Source organism: Temnothorax nylanderi, unplaced genomic scaffold, assembly GCF_030848795.1.
Source record: "Temnothorax nylanderi isolate EJ_2023f unplaced genomic scaffold, tnyl_v1.0 TNYL_tig0001_pilon, whole genome shotgun sequence".
NCBI classification, from domain to species: Eukaryota; Metazoa; Arthropoda; class Insecta; order Hymenoptera; family Formicidae; genus Temnothorax; species Temnothorax nylanderi.
This window is the reverse complement of record NW_027249063.1, coordinates 3,612,078-3,635,237: the sequence shown is the minus strand read 5'-3', so window position 1 is coordinate 3,635,237 and position 23,160 is coordinate 3,612,078. Positions and strand designations below refer to the sequence as shown.

The window sequence follows — 23,160 nt, the reverse complement described above, 5'->3', positions numbered from 1 at the left end:
ATTGTAGCGCAATTACACTATCCCTATGTTAGATCTATGTTAATGACATTGTTACGTCCGGTGCCTCGCGATCGCGATCGTAAAAAGGAACGTAACACTTTTATATAGTAAAATAAGGAAAATTTTTTACAACAGCGATAAATGTCACTCTAATAGAATGATATATTTCAAGCCGCGAGGGGGGAAAAAAATGATCACGCAACTAATCACGTATGTTCATACAGCTCGTAAGATCGAAAGCGATTCTATTTTTTTTTTTGTTATTCACACCGGTCTGTCAGAACAAATGGAAACATTGTATCTTGACACGGCGCATTAGATCCCAGTTTTTCTTTGTTACATAGAAAGATGGATGGATTCGTAGGGAGAACAAGGCTGCCGTAATGACGGTTTATCGCAATTAAAATTATACTTGCTGACTACGTTGTAGCACAATTACACTATCTACCGGTAGATCTATATTAGTAACCGCAGCAATAACAACTCGTTTTTTTTTCTCTTAACGTCCAGATGTTCTTGCTTCGAGGCTTATCTAACCGTGCAGCCTATTATGCGTTTGACGAGAACGTTAAGAAGGAGGATCGGCAACGCAGTGTTCCGGTGTATACTTGTAAATTTGTTTACGATTAATTTCCCATTTCCAAGCCTTGTAATTAACGAACGAGGAACAGTTATTTTTTAATTACTTCAAAATGAATTTTCGTTCAAATCTGTTCTAACTTGTTTTTCCACCTGACGATTGACCCGTTGAATTTTACGTACCATGAGTTTGCCGTATTCTCATGAGACGTTGGTTTCTTCGTTCTCATTGAAGAAGGCCGTTGCCGAACGTTTACGCAATTGAAATCAGTGTTAAACAATGGATCCAAGGAAAAGCGCGATTTGTAAAACGTCGTGCCGGAAAAACTGCAGGACAGCGAGGCACGCCCGCTGTGCTTTTACGAGCTGCAGCATGCCAGCCAATTACACCTTCCACGGTTAGGTGGTTCCACGTCTTAACGGGCAGTTAGTGCGAACATAAATGTCTCCGCTGCACGCTTTTAATTGCCCGCTTATAGCGCCGCTCGCAATATACCTACGCGATAGCGAAAAAGGCAGTGGCCGATGTAGAAATTTGAGACGCTGTGGTATGCGAGGCGAGCGATACCTGCCTCTCGGTTTATTTCCGAACGACCGGTGGAAATCATCGGTCAGGTTTCGAGAATCCCCGTAATAAATTTCGAGGCGGTCTCTCTTCGGCGAGAGAGGCTCGTCAAACGTTATTCCGTTTACAACTATTGAATCTATGGACGTTTTAGTAGTGAGATCAGGATATACAACCGCGAGGCGAGATCGCAAGATTGTGCCCATCCCTTTCTACCACGCTCCAATAACAAATAACACCGTAAATCTCGCCCGACCTTATTATAAGTCACTTAACCGGTATTCCTTTTCGACGTATGCATCGCGTGGGTGTGCGACGCTCGGATTGCCGCGTCGCGTCATGAGGTCCGTCGTGAGGCCCGTGGCGGAAGACTAACTTCTGGCCCGAGTAGGAACACTCGAATTTCGGTTATTAATTTCGTGAGGGGCGCGACGGGGTGCTACGACCCCCTCGTGCGTGTCAAACCGGGGTTGGCCCTTCATCGTGGCTCGCCCTTGGGATCCCCCTGAGACAATGGTCCCCCGCGGCGCTGGATGTCTCCGACGACGTCTGGGGACCCCCATCGGGACACGAATGCCACAGTCTCAGTTTTACTACTATAGAGACGTCAGTTATCCGTCCCGTCATTTTTGTATTTGGGCCCCGGCGTTTTGCAGGCTCTCTTCGCCCTCCTCCGAATTATTGGGACGACTGTATTGTCGTCACGCGTTAATCGGCATGAAATATTGGCAAGGTCACGATATCGCTCACTATGCTAGTCTGTCTTTCAATAATAAAAATAAAATAATGAAAAATGCTAACAAAAATACGCAAGCTTTGTTTTATCTACATATATTTGAAAAATTGAAATAAATTTGTAATCTATGTTTCAAGCGTAGCTTACTTTTAGAACGTATCTCGCATAATCAATACTGCACGATACGAGCAGGTAGAAAATACTCAATAATCTGTACAGTTAGTGCATAATTTGTAACTAATTCGTATTTCGTGTTGCAACATTGTTATTATTTCGACTAATTAGGTACTATTCTCAACCGTTCCTCGTTCATTATTGCGCGAAATGGAATAATAATCATCGGTTGGATGGGCCTTAAACCTATGTGTAATCCTCCTCAAATGCAACGCGCTTGTGCGAAAATCACGGATAAGTACTATTCAGTATAACGATTTACATCAATAAATGTCGAAAGATAGCCATGTTAACTCTTTTACTCTTAGTACATCCACCGCGTATAATCCAGTATATCCACCGTCTAACAATAATTATTAAAAAGACCAAATCGTAAAATACTTACGCCCTGTATATGGTTCGCAGCGATGTCCGTACGAAGATTAAATGTCGATGCCAACGTGCGTGTATGTAAGAAAAATATGTACCATTAAATGATATCGAAGAAGCTTTGCCGCGCTGTTTTCAAGCTACAAATTATTGCTACGGTTTAAGGTCCCGTCTTGCTCTCACGCGCGGCATATTTTTTAGCGATTAGCAATGTAAACTACATGCATGCTGATACGCGCAAAACTTCTCGCGCCCTGCGAGCTCTCGTGCCTACGAAGGAACCGGCGCTCCGCAATTAATTGCCTACCATCGACTCCGGCTTTTCTCTCCCGGCCCAAACCCATTACTTTGTAGCATTTGGCTGGTAACTTAATGACCTATACTCACGGAAGTCGGATCCTGAAACAGAAAAAGCGTGAAGGCACGGGTTAGACATGCTACTCAAAATTCACAGTGCGCTACGAAACGTTTAATTTTCAATTTTAAGGATCAAGCGTAGCATCGCAACGGCGGTGGCGGCGCGGCGGCAACGGCATTACTCCTCCCGGTAGCCAGTTTCCGCTTTATTGCTCCTTTTTAAATTGCATTCGCTTAGAAATTCCGCTCGCACCACTCTCGTCGGTCGTATTATACGTAGTTGACTACGTGCTTACACGCAGAAAGGGAGAGAGAGAGAGAGAGAGAGAGAGAGAGAGGACAGTTCGACATTATGCAGGCATAATAATCGGACTGTAAATCGGTCGTGCGACGAAATAGCGTCCTGCCCCCGTGCTACGTGCATAACGTCGCGCGCAGTTTCTTTGTAAGTATAAAGACGTTCGTCAATTTGTTATGCATGCCTCGGTGGGACGAAAATTGCATTTAATTCGCCGTCGCTCTTGCCATTCCACCGTCCGGGCGACCGTCCGCGGCGACCGTGGACGCTACATTGACTACATAAATGTAGATGTTCCATTTAAAAAGCCATTTTCGCGTGTTTAGCATAATACGTAATCGCGCGAATCGCCTGTCCGTCGAATCATCCCCGCATGTCCGTCGTCCGCAAAAGGGTTACCGCGTCGTTAACCGTAAGAAAAAAAGAGGATATCGCGAGCAAAAATATCCCACCTTGTGATCGACATTCCCCGAACAGTTTATTCCCCGTGCAAATGAGATTCCATCAAAATATGGAACGCCAGGAATTTCGAATTTTTGCTTTTTATCCAGTTATATTAGTTGTCATAGAACAGAGATGCGAATCCCTGTCTGTCTTTTATACCAATTTTTTCTAATAAAGAGATTATTACGTCATAATTTATTTCTTCTTTTGATGATTATGTTGGTATATAATGTGCACGCGATTCGTTGTATTTTTTAATTTTTCCATATTCTCTCTTGCACCGACATTTTCTCGTTGATAAAAAATTTTGCGGCCAACTGTAGTTTCGTTCGAAAACACAGCGACGTCGGTGCCGTGAGCGCGTTTCAATCAATCTACGAGTAAATGGCAATTCGACGCGACGCGTCGCGTAATTCACACGATGTGCACACAGACATCGTCGTTCTCGTTCCGCTCTCTTTACTCTTCGGTGGACAGTTTTACCACCTTTCGATAGTACCGGTTGTCAAGCGGTTCGGCGAGAAAAACTCGTTGTCGAATCGCAAGCGAAATCGCCGATATAGCGAAACCATACGTTCGCCGTACATCGCCGCGGTTCGGTGAAATCCCCGGCCAATGAAAGTCGACGGTAAACGGTAAATTTTGCTTTAATTAAAACCCGATGGCCTGTGCAATTCTCTAATCCCTCTTAATTCGAGACAACATGTACCGTACGTGTCGAATTATGATAAACGTGTGAGAAGAAACGCGCCGGCGCGTTTCCACCGACCGCGAGAAAACTTTCGAGAGCGTCGTTCGCGGCTAAAAGGCGGAAGACGAGGGCCGCGTGTTTCGAATCTCGATTCGACGTCCCGAAGCGGCGTACAAGATAGATGGTAATACGATTATCTATGGGGATGCTCCGCGCGAACGCAGGATATACATGCAGTTATACGCGATTGCTACCAGCGGCCGTTATGAACATAGAGTATCGCGCCAATGAACGTTTGTACGAGTTTACAAAAAAAAAAAGAACAGAAGAACGTAAATCGAGCGAGTCGGGAAAAGAGCGAAGGAGAGAGAGAGGGAGAGAAAAGAGAAACAGAGAGGAAGAGAGATGAGAAAAGAGGACGAGAGAAGGAAGGGAAGATGAAGAGGATGAGGATGTCTGTAGAGAGGTTCGCCGCAAGATCGCTCCGGCTCCCACCGGAATTTTAACTTTTAATAATAAAGCGAGGGAGTCTCGTGTTGTTACGTTATGATAGCGCACGCGAAGGGAGGGGAGAGGGGGGGGAATGGAGGCGAATTAAAGGCGGTAGAAGGAAGTTCTCTCCGCTCTCCGTCCTCGGTTCGCCTGCGGCCGGGGGCCGGGGCAAACCGCAGCACAGGGCACCGCCGCCACCGCGTAATTGCCGAGCTCTCACTTACCGGTCGTTCGATTGATTATTATTTTTACGCGCTGCGACCCGCCTGACCCCGCCGCGAAGTGTGTGCGAGAGCGAGCCGATCGGCGATCGCCGTATCGCGCGTCTTAGATCTCGTCATTAAGGCATCGCCCCGCTGCGGCGTGCTCTTCGCGGTGGACAGATTCCGTCCCCATGGAATGCCATCAAAAACCCTTTCTCGTAGAAAACAATTCGCAGTTTTTTGACGAATTACTTATATGCGATTTCGGTAATTTTCTGGGAATTTTTGGACCAATCTGTTTTAAAATCTGAAGAATTCGATAGATAGAACGTTCAGTTATTAACTTATTAACTGTATAACATTTAGTTAAATACTCTTTATACTTTCTGATAGAATTAATCGCACGTTTATTGTAATTTGCAAGCTTTACTTTATTTAAATCTATCAAAACCTATCGTGTCGATCAATCGATCGGTCGGTCGGTCGGTCGGTCGGTGGCGAGCTATTATCTTTATATAGCTCGACCCACCTGACCTTAATGTACCGATTGCTGCCGCTCCTTGAATCATGTTATTAAACCGCTTGATCTTATGGACAAAGGTTGCCAGGTGTGGGGAACGGCGAAATCACGCGAGAGCGCTCCGAGAGAGCCTTCTTTCCCTTCTCCCTTTTTTTTCATAATCAAAATGTGAATACACCGGAAGTCGTGATCGTATAATTAAATAACAAAGTAGGAATTCCTCGGAGAGATTGGGTGGTGGATCGCGCACGAGCTTTTTATGCGCAACAGAGTGCGGCGGTTACGCGGCTTAGCTCGACGCGGCGCAAACAAATTAAAACATCCGCCTAACGCTGTTGCATTTTAAGCGACGCTTTACCTTGTCTGCAAAACTCGCGAATACGAACGCGAACTGGAAGAAAGCGCAGAGATGAAAACGGTGCAACGCAGCGTAGAAAGAGGGGCGTAAGCCTCGCGATGTTTCCGTCGTACTCTTTCTTCGGCAAAAAGCGCAAAGTAATTGGATTTGCAAACGTGGAAAGCCGCGGATACGGAAGGAGAAGAAACCCGCGAGAAAAGCCGTGTAATACCGTAAGAGAGAAGCACAATGAGCTGTATAAATAAAAAGCTCAACGAGAGAGTCTTGCTGCCGCGCGTAAGCTCGGAGAGTTACGAGACCAAAGAAAACCTGCCCGCGTTGCACCGAATAATAATTACATTCCGCCGCTGTTTACGTTACAGAGTACAGAAATTTCGCCAAAGAAAAAGAGAAAGGGAGAAAGAGAGCCGACAAGCTCTCGGTGAATAAAAATACGCTATTTATTTTGTCTTGGCATTCCAGTTCCAGAGGCTCATGAAACTGTTTCACGAGTCGCGACAGGTGCTACCCGAGGCAATTAAAAGCTCTGCTGCTAACGAATGAGGGACCATGTATCGTAATCGTGAAAAAATAGTATGTAAATTGAGCATAAATATCGCTAAGTAATAATTGCTTGGCGAATGAATAGAACGATCGATCATATCTCGGATGCAAATCGAATGTCCGGCCGCAATATCGACCGTGAACTTTGGGCACGCGCACACGCACGCGTACACACATACACGCATACACACGTACAGACGGTTTACTCATTTAAACTAAATTATTCCAAATAAATGAGCGTGTCCTCGGTAGTGCCTACATACCCCGGGACATTCATTCACCCTTAATTAATGATCCGCTCGAAAGTCGGCAGGATTAATCGCGTGCAATCAGATCACCGTAATTAATTACTTCGTGTTGGAAGCACTTTGTTTGCGTCGGCGAGGGCTATCTTGATGAAATGAAATTGCGCGACGTTGTGTCTGAAAATGTGCAAGTCAACGCGCGATACAAATGACTTACTCTTCGTCAACCTTGTTTCCCCTGCTTATTTTAGTACGTCCAATAATAATTATTGATTTCACGAATCCCACCGCAAAATTTTTCTCGTTAATTTATTTTACCATATATATACGATCTTTAATTACATAAATTATTTGAAAAAGAGAAGATATGTTTTCTAATTTGATACAGAGGGGCGACAAGCTTGTCACTGTAAAATAACAACTCCAATGACATTCTTATTGGATCGCATTAAAAAATAAATATTATTCGATTATCCCTTTTCTTTCCAATACGATGATCTGAACGAGCGGCGATTTTCTTCATTTTTCTCCAACGACTTCATTTCTATCAATTTTCCGGGCGCGCAAAACTGCTTACGGCATGTATAAAAGGTCGTATATTATATAATACAACGGGACGGCAGTAATAATATCAGATCGTGTATTCGAACGCGTAGACGAGACTCGTAGAGATGGTTTATGACGTGCGAGCGAGTGAAGCGGCTCGCAAGAGCGGAGGTGGAAGATCTTTACGACCTTCTCGATGGCGCGAAATCTCTCTCTCTCTCTCTCTCTCTCGGTGCTTCCGCCTCTATCCTTCGGTAAAACATGGCTAAACCGTCTTGGGCTAAACCGTCGGTCGGGCCCCACGGCAAGAAGAGATTCCTTTCTCATATATGAAACGCAGTACGAACCGCGTTGTACCGACAGCCATCGCGCAGGCAAGAAGATACGTAATATTTCGGTGGGGAATGTATGTCGTCACGGCGTAAGATATCGTCGTAAGCGTCACCTCCGCTGGTCTACGTTTGCGATTGCGATCGGATTGCGAAGGCGTAGCTAGAGTATAAACAGTATAAACAGACAAGAGTAACCACTTATAAGGCGCTGGAGGCTCTTCTTCCTTTTACAAATGCAAAAGTCAAGAATCTGTCATCTTTAGAAAAATATCTTATCAAGTGAGAAAGCAAAATTATCTTAACGTGTGCAATTTGTGTTTTAAAATTCTGATTACATTCTTAATAAGATGGTACTCCATTCGCGAATGTTACTGTCGTTAAACAATGAACATTAGCGCGAAGTAGACCATCTCGACCAGCGATCTCAAGCGCAATCGACCATCGCGATAGATTCGCTTCTTTCGACGGATCGCCGTCGCGCGGCTGAATCCGATTCAATGGGAGGCTATTAAGATAACCGGCGACGATCATTAATAAAACTAATGTGATGAATCGCTCGCGGAAGTTGGGAAAACTGATTAGGGCTCAGCCTCGGAAACAATTGATCACATCGTTGTTCGCGGCCGAAAGGCAGCGCAATGAAGAAACGATGCTTCGTGTCGCGTTGCGAACCGTTTACAGAATGACGAACGAGCGTTTCGGGTGGCAAATCTTATCAACAGTGCAGATGATAGCGAGGCGCGAGACAACTCTTTGTATGCATTGCGGATATTTCTTACGGAAGATGAAGGGGGTAGGTTGCGAAAGAGGGAAAGATCAAAGGTCATCGAGGCGAAGTCAGACACCCACACACTCTTGGAAAGCCGCACCCAGGTAAATTATTGTGCGAAAGTTACGAAGACGCGAAGACGGTCGTGCATCACGATTATCAATTGTAGACCTGCGACGTAAACGAGGATATAAATAAAAAAAATTAAAATTGTTTATTTTTCTTTTTCAGAAAATATTTTCATTACCAATTCTAAATGCGATCTTTATTTGAAAATGTCAGATCTCGCTTTCTCGGAAGAAACGCAATCACGGGGCGCGTGGAAAAACTCGTGACTTTCCACGGAATTGCATTAGCCAAGGTATGCGAACGTGTGCGTTTCTTTATTAGAATCCTATTTTGAATTTATGTGGGTAAAAACGGATAAACAAGTCGCCGGGAAAAGATATAATTGCGGCTTCAATTACGCCGATGGTTCGTTACAATGGTGCTCCGATCCCTATCGGCTCTTCACTTTCTAAGCGGACTGGGTTTCTGGTGTAACTGATCCGCTGAGATCGGTGAGAGACTACTTCTGTTTCCGAATCTCACGCTCTCGTCTAAGATATGGCGTCACACCCTCATATCTGTCTAATCAACACGCATCGTATTTTCGATAAGACCATCTGTAATGAGTTTCCCTTAAATGTTGCATATTTCTCCTATTTTCGTTTTCTCATTATTCTTTTTTTCTTTCGAGAAGAATTCATTCTCATGAAGGGAACAGTATCACGAGTCACCACATCAGCAAATTACGTCGCCGCACTTTGCTTGGTTAATTTACGGGCACGGTTTGACCCAGAAGCTCAGAATGACAGCCGGCGAAGCGCGGTAGTCAACCCCTGACGGAATAATTTTGCTTTCCTCCAGCGTTCTGCGAACGAACGAGTGGCGCCTGGCCCACCCCCTGACCTATTCCCTCCTTCTATCCTTCCCCACCATTTTATACCCGTGGGCGGATCCCGGATGGACCTAATAAATTGTTTGTTGTAATTAAATGAGTTCGAGGGAATCGTGTAGGGCGTGTGGGGTGGGACGGGGAGACGTGAGAGAGTGAGGGGGGACAGAGGTCGGGGAATAGGGCCTCTATATATAAAGGAATAAAGATGAACGGCCTATGGATGGGCCGCTATCTGCGCCGTTGGAACAGAAACACGCTCGTGGCGCGACAGCCCCTGACAAATGACGGCCCGAGCGGGGCTATTGCCGCCGCCCCCCAGCAACCCCTCCTCGTACATGCCGCACAACGCCGTACCCCTCTATGCGAACGGTCGAGCCACCCCCGATGCCGCCGCTCGCCGACCGGGGGCCCGGGCCATGATTAAACAGGGGGGGAGAAGCGAAATTGACCGGCGAATATTCCGCGGTGCGCGCCCGAGTGCGCTTGATAAACTCTCGATTGGTTCTGCCGAGCAACACGACTGCACGAGCCGCTTTCATGGGAACGAACTCCGGCTCGTGAAACACCACTGTCGCGGGACGGCTATTTTTTGCCTGCTCGCGGAAAGTTTTGCGCCGATCAACGAGAGAGAAAAAAGAAGAGAAGAGTGATTGGTGAAATCCATTGCGTCGACGTGATTAGGTCTTGTCAAGTAGCTTCGAAAACGATGCGATAGATTATAGGGGTGGCTCCCTAATAATCCAACTATTTATCGAGACATTAAACACAGCTGATATTATAGGAGGAATAGAGATGTATGAAAGATTTGCTTAACAGAAGATATTAAATTTTGAGAGGCTTTTCAATTTTATTACTTGCAGTTGATATACGTCGACGCACAATCCCGACCTTGTAAGGAAGAATAAGGCTGTCTCTTTCTACGATGAAAGAAAAAGGGCGACAGAGCGAGCATATATCAGAATAGAGCGAATATATCTCGCGCGAACGTCGTCCGCGCAATGTAACCGTTGCAGCGGGGCGCATTTTATTTGATTTGCAATTCGAGCGAGTCGTCCTCGCGCACACGCGGTGAGACGGAAAACAAGAAGCCCGCGAACGTATATATCCGTTACGTGCGTGCGCGCGAGGGACGGCGCGGGGCGGGAAGAGACGAATTGAAAATCGCCGACGTTCCTCGTGTCCCGGGGTGAAAACGCAATCTCCGCGAAGCGACGGTTCATCGCGGATACGAACAAATTGATTTTAGTCACCCCCTTCGACCCCTCTCTCGGGAGCTTCTTCCGTTGAATCAACGTTGCAACGCGCGCGAGAGAAAAATCGCGCGCACGCGCGTGCTAACGTCTCCCGCGCGTTTATCCTCGAGCTAATTGCCGGTTTGGCTCGTCGGCTTTCTTTCGGTCGCTCGGGAACAGACATTGTGTGTATGTGGCGATTTCTTTCTCGAATGAGGGGTTGAAATGAAAGAACCTCCTCGGGAGAAAATTGAATCTCATCGAATCGTTGTGAACCTTTTACTTCCAGAAAATAACACGCTGTAAAATACATACCGCGGCTATTACGGTGTAATTATGTGATTGAGCGATTAGTGAAGTTATAAAATACATATTCTGATCGTATGAAGCAATATAATTATCTTTTTTCTCTCTCGCGAGAAAAAGATAATTGTATGGGGAATGGGGATATATTACACAATCTTCATTTATCATTTATAATAAAATTACAACATTTATAATTTCTAACTATGCTAAAATTTAAATTGTTATATAAGATTCATGTAAATCTTGTAAGAGATTACTAATCTTTCCTGGTGAGAGATTGAACGGAAAAAAGTGTTATCGAGCGATTGCCTTGCGCTCGGTACGAGAACGAAGAGGGAAAACCATGCTACCGATGCGAGTGTCGAGACAGAAGTGGGGGGGAGGGGGAGAAGGGTACAAGTGCAGATAGATTCGGAATGCCGCCGATGGATTTGACAGAGAGCCTCGTCGAAGCGTTGTCGCGTCATTTTGTATTTTATTTTCAGAGAGTCGCGTGCGGATTGGACACGGCGCGTTAACAGCGCTCGTTGTAATGCTTTATAATGCCCCGTGACTATCCCCTGTCCCTCCGCGGCTCTTGGCGCCACCGGATAACAACGGGAAAAGGGACAGCTCGCACCAGCCGTCGGATTTTTCGTGATAAAATATGACGGCAAAGCCCCAGAGGGCAAGGTCCGAGCGAGACAGCGATGTTCGTGGTTTAATCCGCGAATTTTCGCGCTAGAGACGCTCGCAAAAACGATTTTTCGTCAGTTTCTAATTTCACATGACAGTTACCTTTATCTTAAAGAGAATTTACAGGAGATATATAAAATCTGATACATTCTATTAATCAAATATTTTTCTGCAAAGCGATGTGCAAAGACGTCCGCGTTCCCCGAATTTATCAATCGATAGGTTGGCAAATATCGATTGGCGAATCGATCATAATCTCTACAAGAATTCGAGGCAATCCGTCCCGATAGCGTAATTCACCGCGAGCGGGCATAATGGGACACCATTTGCCCGCGTACACTCGCATTATTGCGCTTGCGCTCGCTCCGCTCTGCTCCGTTCCATCTTCCTCCCTCGTCGAGCGCAAGCAGGCGCAGAGCGAGCGAGCGAGCGAGCGAGCAAGCGCGAGCGGTATGGCGCATCTTTTATTCATCCGACAGAGTGGAGCCTTAATTTGAATTGAATAGGATTTATAAATTATTTCAAATTATAGTTGCGACGCATGACCGAGCCTGCTCGGTGCTCCGGTAGCTACCGGGAGCGTCGCCGAATGCAACAACGGCGACGACGACGAAGAGACAACAACGACGACGACGATAGCGACGACGGTGGCGACCGGCGATCACGATACGCCGCTCTTTGCCGAGTCCAGATTGCACCGACAGGTGCAGCGCATATACCTCGTTCCGGTAAGCGGGATGGAGAGAGAGAGAGATATATATATATATATAGGGAGCGAAAGAGAGTAAGAGGAAGGGAAGGCACGACGAGCTGGATGCGGTCGAAACCTTTTCTTGTATCGTCTTTCGCTGAGATTCTCTTACGTAAGTACGTCGGCTTCTCGCGATGGAATTCGAAATCCCCCGGGCGTCATTGCGTCGGAAATCCGCGCGGCTCCGATCCGGGGATGAAGAAAGGCATCTCTCTCTGTCTTTTAATTCCGGATCTCGCTCTTCTACCGGGATCTCTCCTGACCGGAGTTCGGCGATTGACGGAGAAACGGACTGAGCATGAGAAAAACTTCCGCGCTGCAGAAGAAAAAGTTGCATCGAGGCGATCGCCTAGGTGATGCATCGATGCAGTCGGAAAGAAGCGGAACCGACGCGTAGTTTCCGACGACAATGTAAAAAGACGTAAAAAGAGCAAGGCTTTATTATTCCCGATAGAAATGTATCGAAATGTCAGTAACTTGTCGTCATTCGCAATCTCTGTCATTGACGGTTTCTCCTCGCGCGCTTCTTAATCTCGGAATCGAAGAATAATCGCAATTCATGAAACATTCTTTTCTATCTCTCTAATCGGCAAATTAAGTCACATCGCCCCGAAGAATGCGCGCTATAAGATTCTCGCGCGAGAGTAACTTGTAAATATGGTAATCCCTAAATGTTAGCGCTACTCGGTGAATCGAGAATGATAACGATTATGCGAATGCTCGACGAAAAGGGAATTAGGGAAATCATTTATTAGGCGAGCTGTCCGTCGCAGCTGATGTAATCCTCGGATCCTAGCGCCGGAAAGCGCTCCCTCTTTCTCGCACGAAGACGATTTGATCTTAATTTCATCCTACATTATATCGATTATGATTAAAATATTTTAAAACTTAATCTGTTCCTTGTCAATTCCCTATCCATCCCTCTCCTTTCAAACAAAATAAAATGATTTAAGAGTTCTTCTTAGGTTCTGTATTTTAATCTATTGTTAATAAAACAAGACACAGTCTTTGCATTTAGAAATATTTTCGGGATAATAAGAGGTATAAGTGTGTTCGGCTTCGAGGCGCCTACATTGAGCAGGTCAGGTTTTACTCCTGGGGAATGACACGCGATGTCGGATCCGTCTGTCGTTCCTCTTCGTCTCCATTCCCTCCCTTCCTTTCTCAGCGTGTGGGCAGCAAGAACTCAAGGAGCGTTCGCATTATGAATTACAGATTGGCTTATACGTACGTATCGGTCGGACGCACTGCGGGTAACGCATACCTGCGTCCATTACGCTCGAGATCCGCGTTGAGGACAGAGAAGAGAGAGAGAGAGAGAGAGAGAAAACGACGAGGGGGAGATAGACCATAGGACTGGAAAGAAGGGGAGAGAAACGACCAAGTGAGCAGCAGGTTGCAAGTTCGTTCGAAGGGGTGAAGGAACCGCTGTCGAGCTGCCTATTCTCGTCTGTCGTCCTCGTCCTCGTGGAAGATGGGGAGGAAGAAGATGGGACAGAGAGAGGACGGATACGGGGAAAGAGATGGGACAGACTCGCGTATACACGCGTATGTGCACACATACATATATACATATACATATACATGCTATATGTATGTATATATATATATATATATATATATATATATATAGAGGTAGTACTCGCCGGGATACGTCACCCGATTAATTTGTTGTTAGCAAACAGGTTGGCAAACTGCGAGCGGATGCTGGCTCGAGCAAATAAAGGAGCCTCCATTTATTAAGCTGGCAATAAAATAGCGCTCCTTCGTTCTTCGTTTCTCCGCGAGCCTTCCTTCTCTCTTTCTGTCTTCCTTTCCCTTCTTCCATCTCTCTCCCTCTATCTCTTTCTCTCTCTGCCCTGAGTTCGTGGGTGGAACATCGAGAAAGGAGAAAGGGTTACCGATGGCGACCGGGCAGGGGCACAGTCGGGGAACCAAGACTGATTTATGCGAAAATCGGGGGACTCTACTTTCAGCCAGGATCCATGGACCGGAGGTGCACTGCGTGGAAGTAATGCCCCGCTACAGCGGCGAAGCGAGTTAATCCACCCCAAAGTCTGTCGGGAAGCCGCACAAGGAAGTATCCCGACGAGAGTCGAGTTATCTAGACTTCTGGGAGGGGTTTTATAAATAGAACGATTAGCCATTTGATTTACCGTTCAGTATTAACATATCACAATAAAATCTTGCCTATACTGAAAATTCGTTCCTAATTCACCGTATGTTAATTTGTGAGCTTGAATTTTGACGCAAATTTATGGATCCAGCAATTCGACGCGTAGAAAAATTGAAATTAAAATCACTTCAGTAAAAATTATTAAAGGCCACTGATCGGCCTGAGGCTAACTATACGACTTGAATGATTGCAACATAAACATGCAGCTATCCAAAATTCTATTTACGAGTTACAAATTTTTTCCGTGTTGATCAATTGTGATTAGATTTTATCTGAGCTTATTTTATTAGCGAGCGCACGTGTTTTATCACGAATTTCGAGGTCGCGACGTCATGCGGATCCAAGACGAACGACTTCATCCTGAGAAACGAGTGATCCGACGTTACACCGGAGTGGCGGGGAAATAATGAGGGCGAACGAAGAGGAAAGAGGATATCATTTCCAATGGGCGACGGTGGTGGGTATATATACGTTCCATCGCTTCGGGCGGGCACGTCCCCGGCTTACACCAACGGGGGCACCATGGAAACGACGTGGCCGGGGTCCCATGCTGCGCTAGGAAGCATATATCCTCCGCTATCTAAATAATTATCGCGGCCATTACCATCACGTGGCGTTGTCCGGTGGAACCAACGACGCGACGTAGCGCCCCACGCCGTATTACGGCCAGGAATATTATGTATAGGTCGCTGTACACGTTGTGCGCTCCCGCGCGCGTATTCGTGTACGCATGTGTGCATGTGTGCACGAACGCATATTGAAACGGCCGAGCTACCGTGCACGGACACGGAATATGATGCACCTACTCGCCGTTCGTAGTGGTATCTCGTGGTCGAGAGAGAAAGAGAGAAAGAGAGAGAGAGCCCGAGAAGGACGAGAATGCCGAGAGGACGTGCCTTCTTCAATAGCGACTCCTTGACTTCCAGCCGCGCCGCGAGACGAACCTTCTTCTCGCGACTTTATTGATCACGGTACTTATACCGACATGTGTCGCGATACTTATCGTGCGTCGTGTATACGCATACCGTGCACCCATGTCCGGCTGCCACTGATGCGCGCCCGGGCCACCAGGACGCCCTGAATAAAGTCCCCGGAATGCGAAGTAGGGCTCATTTTTCCGCGAGACACTTTCAAGATCTGAGATTACTTCGCGGCTCTCCTTCGAATAATCTGGGTTGTTTCTCGCAGCGATCTATTACGGATCTTAAATAAAGTTTATTGAAATGTACAAATTACGATCTAGTTCGTATCACGTTTCTACGTCTTGTCAATAAGTTGTCAAATGATATCCATTTGCTGGTAACCGCAGAATGCGCTCAAAGGCAGCTACGAAGAATGCAAATTGAAGGGAGTGATTGTACAGAATAATCTCATTATCGAAGGTACTACCGACAGAGCGATGTCATAGGTTAAAAGAGGAGAAGGAGAAAGGTTAAAGGAGGAGGAGGAGGATAGAAGCCTGAGGCAAGCGCGTTTAAAGACTCGCTTCTGCGAGAGAGCACCGAAACTCACTCCCTGCTTTCTGCTACCAGAGAGGCTGACTGGCTCCCTCCCGGCTCGAGGGTAAAGGCACCGCCAATTAGCTCGAAATAATGAACGCATTTCGGCGTCTTTTGTTTTGCTTCCGTTCGCCGCCTCCTAGCTAACGGAGCTCGCCCCGAGCAGGAGAGCGTGGCATCACAATGGAGAGGAGAGACTCTGTGTTTCAGAAATTTACCGCGCGCGCACCGACGACGACGACGACGACGACGACGACGAAACGATGCAGGAACATTACAAGCTACCTGCGTCGACGGTCCTGGGTAGCATAAAACGTGCTCTTCCATTACACCGATTCTTCGGGAGCTAAATTATTCTGCGGTACGGTGAGACGGTTGCGTTACCTTGCGGAAGAAGATTTTTGACTATTCAGGTCTCGCACAATGATGATGAAGAGATGTTTTAACGAAGAAACAAGACCTGCACGGAATTACCGCGGAATATTGAACATGCGATGCGAAACAGAAAAATGTTAAGAGAACAATGTTAGCGTTAAGATGTTTTGACTATAATTACGCTTTTACCATTAGCAAGTTACGGAAGATGTAAAAGTAGAAACTTTATCAGAAAAATACTCGCTTCAAGTCAAATTTTATTTTATATTTTTCTCTTAACGTCTAAATTAAAAGATGTTTACGACTCACAGATCAAAGATGGCATTTGTACATTATCTTTCAAGAAATGATTTATAAATATCGGCATGATTTTCAATCGCTGCGACGATTGAGAGCTAATTTCAGTTTGAGAACTCGTGCCATGGATATTCCGCGTGCATTCGCTGGGACACCAGAGAGAAAAAGGGACACACACAGAAGAGCGCGGAACACGGAGGAAAGGAGAGCGAGAGAGAGAAACGGAACGCAGAGAGATCTCAAGAGGGCAAAAAGTAAACGGCGCGATCGAGTGAGAACGATTCAATCAGGAGCCACATAAATCTCCTCCCCGTGGACACCCCGGGACCTGGTCTCCCCCGATACCGACGAGGATCCCTTCTTTCTTTCCACGATTCACCGACCAAGAGAGACCGCGCGCGTTGTTCGCCGTTTCTCCTGCCCCCTTTGCCTACCCTCTTTCGCCTCTCCCGATCCTCTCTTCCTGCCACGAATCTCTCTGCCGTGCCCAGGCCACGGTATTAATTATGCGCCGTATGCGCTCGCGGGCATTCTGCAGCCGGTACCAGTATTTGCGCCATTGTTAATCCGCGTTCCTCTCCGTCCGCCGCTACAGTTTCGTTTGCTCTCTTGTTTTCCCCGTTCCACCTTTGCCCTCCCTGCCGCCATTCGCGTTGGCACGTCCTCTTTTTACCCGCGTCCCGCCGACTCTATCCGGCGTGCTTTGACGTAACGGCGGTGTCTTGCGCCGCTACCTAAAATTCGACATCGTCGTCATCGTCCCCGTTCACGAATCAATTTCGCCGCCGGCGAAACGTGAGCCATTCTCATTTCGCCGGATTCGTCTCTCACGACGCTGTGGCGAAGAGAACGAAATGACCAACGCAGCGACGCAGAATCCTCTGCGTGTTTCCTCTTGTTTTTAATGATATTGTGTATTACGATGTAAGAATTTATGATACCGCGTCGAAATTAAGAATAGAGCATATAATCGTGATCTAAACAACGGCGCGCGATGTCTCATCGAGAAAACATTCGATTTAGAACCTGTGATGTCATCTTGTTCGGAATTAAGCGGATTCTAAAATAATTTTTGCGACGGTATCAGTGTCTTCACAACACGTCGACACGAAAGCGTTTCCGCTCTCTCTCTCCGCGTAACGCACGATTCTCGGAGGTTTCCCCATATTCCACGCTTCGATAAATTACGGATGTAGCGTCCTCGATCTCGGCGAAGGATCACAAATAATAACGCGCTCTTTGAAGACGTGTTTTCGGGCGCTCGGGATGACGGGCGACTTCGACTTCAACGGCGGGGCTAACGGTTCCGAATTCCGTCTCTCTTCCTATCCTCCACGATCTCTCGTCATGTTACGAAAGCGCGGCGTTTCACGGCACGAAGATATACATGTTCCTGCTTGAATATAATCAACGTCACAAGGGTGCGTCCTTAGTGCATCACTGCCGCGTACAATTATGTCAGCGATGACGCAGCCGGGCGACCGGGGAAGAGGAAAAGACGGAGAGCCCGACGAGCGGGCGGACCGCGAGACGCGAGGCATTAAAGTGTCAGCGGCTGGAGTTCATTTAAATCCTGAGATATCCATGGCCGTTCATATCCTCTCGCAGCACATGCGGCCGCGCGCGGGTTGCGACAATTTTAAATGCAAGGAGAGCTTGGTATCGGAATCAGAGTTCGCCGCGTAACTATACTTCGCATTCTTGCGCACGACTTTATTTATCTCTTGCTCGCGCATTTTCGGGGATTAGAGGGAAACGAGAGAAATGAATTATAAGTATCTTGAAGATTATGGCTTCCAGTTAAATTCCCACGAAATTAAAGTCCGACCGAAATCAACGTGGAAAAAAATGTGACATGCGTACCTGATATTTAATTTACCTGCAGGTAATCTGTAATTTTTACCATGGTAATCTGTAATTTTTAACGCCTCGCTATTGAGAAATAACCGTTCATCCTAATTTATTCTGTAACATCTGTGATCAATAGGATATCTCGTAATTCCGGGCAATTGCGCACGGTACTGTAACATCCAAGCCACCGAGACATCTCCGAACATCTCTCTCATAATCGTCAGCGGCAGCTCTCATAAAAAGCCCGACGCGTCGCGTCGCGTCGAAGAGTAGCGTTTTCCCGCTTCATGACGACTGTTACCGCTGCAGCGGCACTCGTGTGGCGCCGTTAATTTACAGGCGGGTTACCGAGTGGAAAGCATCCAGTGGCACTTTTTCAGGGATGATTGATTCAATTGCATCCGCGTGCCGGGCGCACAGGACGTTACTCTTCTCGTCGAGGGCCCTGCTAACCCCGTTATTATTTCCAACGGCTGCGGTCTGTGTTTTTCGTCCCGCGGCACGGCCCCGTTGTAAACGCCGTTTAAATAAATGGTACTTTTAAACCGATATATTATGCGCCGCGGCCGCCGCCACCGCCGCCGCCGCCGTCGCCGCCGTCGCGCTCTCGCTCGCCCCTTTCACGTCACATCCGTCCTTTGCCATTGCACTCGTTGCACACGTTGCTGCATTCGCCCTGGCCCGGGAGTGATGGACTGCCGGGAGTGCACACGGGTGACTGATTCTCGGAGTACATACTCTTCGCGCGTCACCGGGACGAGGAGGGAGCCAGGAGAAAAAGGGGAAAGGGGGAGACACAAAGTTCTCTCTCCTGTCATGGATGCAAGTGGATGTTTTGACAGCGAGTCGCGCTAATCGGTCTTTCCACTTTGGCCCTGATGTACGGGCTCGGCTGCGCTCCCCAGCGCGTTTCTAATTACCGAGGGAACGACGTAGTAGCGCGTCCCCGTTGATCTATCCGATGCCTAAGAGGGAACCGCTGATCGCCGCGAACAAATGCGCGTGCCATTTGGATTCGGCATGACGTTAGGATGGATGAAGATCGCAACAATGTAGGAGAGACGATTATAGCACGGTTCGTATATACACGCAGAACACCAAAATGCACTGAACGGTTCGCCGAATAAGATTCTTGACTGGTTTTCAGGATATGAAAAGCAGTCCCGAGTGAATTATAGCGACTATACTATCATAATATTGTACGAAAGAACGTTTCAATGTTTTACGCAAGAGAAAATAAATTCGCGTTTGCGTAAAACCGTTTTACATTTTTCGAACCATGACGGCCGTGTTGAATAATAATTTATCGTGCCAGAAAATGGATCCGTCCGGGTAGGCACGGATTTAGCGTGTCGTAATGTCGTATAAATATTATATTAACATTTTCGCACTTCTCGTATATCTTTATAATACCGTTTCCTTTTACAAATTGTTCATTATGCTATTACGCTGCTATCCTTTCACGATGTTGTTACAGTTGATGCGAGTTTCTGTAAAGTTTTAATTAATTCCACTTCAAGATTGACGTGGATTAAAGTACACCGCGATAAGTGATATCGCTCGACGTGCAATTCAGAGATTCGGATCAACTGCCAAAAGCAAACGCATGCCCAGACCCCAGTGTTTTTCGTCGCGGAATCCAACCGTAGCTCCGCCGTCGCGAAAACGGGGGGGGGGTATTATTTTGAGTTCTAGCCGCGGATGGATGACGGGTGCTGGTGATGAGAGGATTACGCGTTTGTTTGCGGGCCATCGTGGTGATGATACGTAGGAGAAAAACGAAAAAGAATCCGGAGAAACGAGAAAGGGGAAGGGGAAGGGGCAGGAGGGGGAGCAAGAGACGGCTGTGTCACAAGAATGTTGAGCCCGGAACAGCGGCGAGACACGCGGCGACACGTGTAGGTTGGAAGCAAAATATATAGAGATACCCAAAAGCACGCGAATGTTCTCCGCCTTCGTCCCGGTCTCTCTCGCGCGACGATCCTCGTCGCCACTCTTCTTCTTCATCGCCATCGTCGTCGTCGTCGGCCGCGAAGTGCCCGCCTCGGTTTTCCAGCTGCGCGACTTTCGTCAACGTGACGGCGGTAGCCCACCCTCGGCGCCCGTCGGCATTCCCCGCAAAAAAGCTCGACTCCCTCGCGCACATAATGGCGTATGTTTGGCCGTTCTCCTCCGTAGGGAACGTTTTTCAGCCGCGCGACGACGCAGAAGAACGAGCCCGGCCGATCCGAGCGGAGAGTCTTCTTCCGCTGTGAATGGAACCTTCTGGTTTCCGCCTACAGATAAAATTCCTCTCCCGGATCAGCTTTGTGCTTGTATATCGCGCCGGACAAGAGAAATTGGTTCGTTTCATCGTGTTTCCGATTCGCGGATCCGTCGAATTGCGATTCTATCGTCGATTCGGCAAATCGAAATTGGTAACAACGACAGAATGTCAGGACGATCCGATCGCGTATGTAGGTGACGTTTAAAAAATTACCGCTGCGAACAACTAAAATGGAGACCGCGTCATACAATGCGTTCGATGAAACGTCTTAAATAAGAGAAGGTATACTTAAATTAATGAATACCATTTCGATTAGTTTCACGTGTAAGCCTATTTTCGATTTGTTTGATCTTTGTCTCTCTAGAACCTTGGAATAACCGAGAAGGTGCGAAAACGATTAGGTAAACGCGACTTCCCAATGATGGATGTCGAGAGATATACTGTATATTTCTCGACACTCTTGAGAAATGGCAAGTGAGGAAGAGCGGGGACGAGAATTCGAAGGGCGCGTTAGAGTGGCGTCGAGGCGCGGCATCACTAATTGGGTGGTACCCGTTGTCGGGAAGAGAAGAGAGGACTCGGGAGAATACTCTATGGTCCTCGACGTTTTTGTCCGTGCCACCTCGACGGCGGCGGCGGCGGCGACGGCGGCGGCGGCGGCGGAAAAGAGAGGGTCGCGGTTGGTCGGAGTAGTTCATCACCGGGTGAATTGGCGGTGTAGCGGTCATAGCGTGAATCCTGGTCGTTCCATCACTGCTAAGAGGTCCCGGTGTTCCTCGTCTAAGCGCGCGTCGCTCCCCCTCGCGCCTCTCCTGCCGTCGTCGCCGGGCTCTCTCTTATTTCTCAGGCGGTCGCGAGGCAACCCCTTTCGGCTTTCCAAAAAGAAGGCGGCGCACGACCACCGCGCACCGCTCGCGTATGGACGCGAGAGGACAGGGTGTTTAATGGCCGACGATTACTCAACGGATCGAATGGGCCGCGCCACGACCTCCGCGTAACGAAATACCAAAATAACGTTACCAATAAATATACCGAGCGCGGGGTACTCTCCTTCGGGACCCGCCTCGTCGTTTCTCGTGCCGCCAAAACGTTACTGTCGCTCGAACGTTACTGTCGGCCCGTCTGACAAACGACATCGGAATTAATCGTCGCGCACAGCTTCATAAGAAACGCATTTTGGAACAAAAAAATTGTGTCAACGCACTGAATTTTTTGAAATAAAAAATGCAACACCTTGTGCTTTCAAGTGGGCAGTCAGATGTACCGCATAACTGACATGCTTTGAATCGAGAAGGTTTAACAATTTCACAAACACCTCTCGCGTAGATGTTACCGAACGCAGATTAATGATCGTTCCACAGTTAGAGTTATAGAAGTAGTTTGATCGCGAGCAATTTGTTCTTCGAAGGAAGCAGCCAAGCGAACGCGAGCGACGACTATCGCGGCGAACGAGAACGATGGCATCCCGGCACAGGCACATAAATTACCAGGACACTCGGCAGCGAGGGGAAGTGAGTTATTTGCGTGTGACTGATGGAACGCGCCAGCTGAGGAAAGGCATCGAGGTAAAATAGCCTCGTGCGCGCGTTCTACATCACGGCGACGTCGCCCGTTTTCGAGGTATATTCCCGCCCGGGGATAATCGCGCCCCGGTCCTCTCGATACTCCACACTTATACGGGACAATTCGCGTGGCGAAAACGGGGAAGCCGCACGCGACTCGCGGATTGACAGCTGTGCGCGGATATCGAACAGATTCTGCGCCCGATATATCCCGTGGAACGTGCATTTGTAGACGCCGTTAGGTACGCGATGGGCGGTATAATGATAAGTTACGCGCAATGCCTCTTCATTGGCTAAGTGTTTTTGGCGGGTTCGAGGCGTATCTTCAAGGAGTTACGGTGTCATTACGCGTTATTACATTTTGCATAATAGCCATATGCGCATGTGGAAAGACATCGTGCATATTTAGTAAAAAAATTAATGTAGCAAGGACGCGAAGCGTTATTATGACGACTTAAGTTGATGATCATCCTGAACTTGGCTTTTACCTGCTACGACATAAGATAAACTTGATGCCAGCATAATTAAATAAGCTATATAATGCAGAATAGATATACAGGATAAAGTCTTTTCGCGGGTCCTGCGCCTTGCGAGCCCGGGCCCGGAAATATATGCTAACCTGTTCGTAAGTTAATGGCACCATTAATTAGCTTCGTTTCGTTAAAGCGAGGCACGAAATCTTGTCGTTGCGCGGGAGGGAATTAAGTGAAATAATTAGACAAATTAGGACAGGCGGCAAGGGTGGCTGGCTGAAGGAATCATTTATCATTAAGATCCGCTATTAATTCCTCGTTAATTCCTCCTTTCCTCGTCAAGCAAGATAAACGAGTGGCTCGAAGGTCTCGTAACTCCGCTCGCGGGGTCTGCGAGAGGCACCAGGCAGAAGGACCAGAATGAAGGAGCGAGAGAGAGAGAGAGAGAAAGAGAGAGGGCAAAAAAAAGGGAGGAGGAAAAAGAGAGAGGACTCCGTTAGGCGAGATACGAGTCCGATAGAGCGGCGATTGCATAT

General features: G+C 47.4%; 1 protein-coding gene across 1 annotated transcript in view; it reads right to left on the bottom strand.

The window, feature by feature from the left end:
- Window positions 1-23,160, bottom strand: part of Sowah (ankyrin repeat domain family member sosondowah) — a 107,063-nt gene that overhangs the window by 32,401 nt on the left and 51,502 nt on the right. The window contains exon 9 of the mRNA XM_071726126.1: window positions 2,811-2,822. Within this exon, the coding sequence (XP_071582227.1) occupies window positions 2,811-2,822 (12 nt within the window). The remainder of the gene's footprint in view (window positions 1-2,810; window positions 2,823-23,160) is intronic.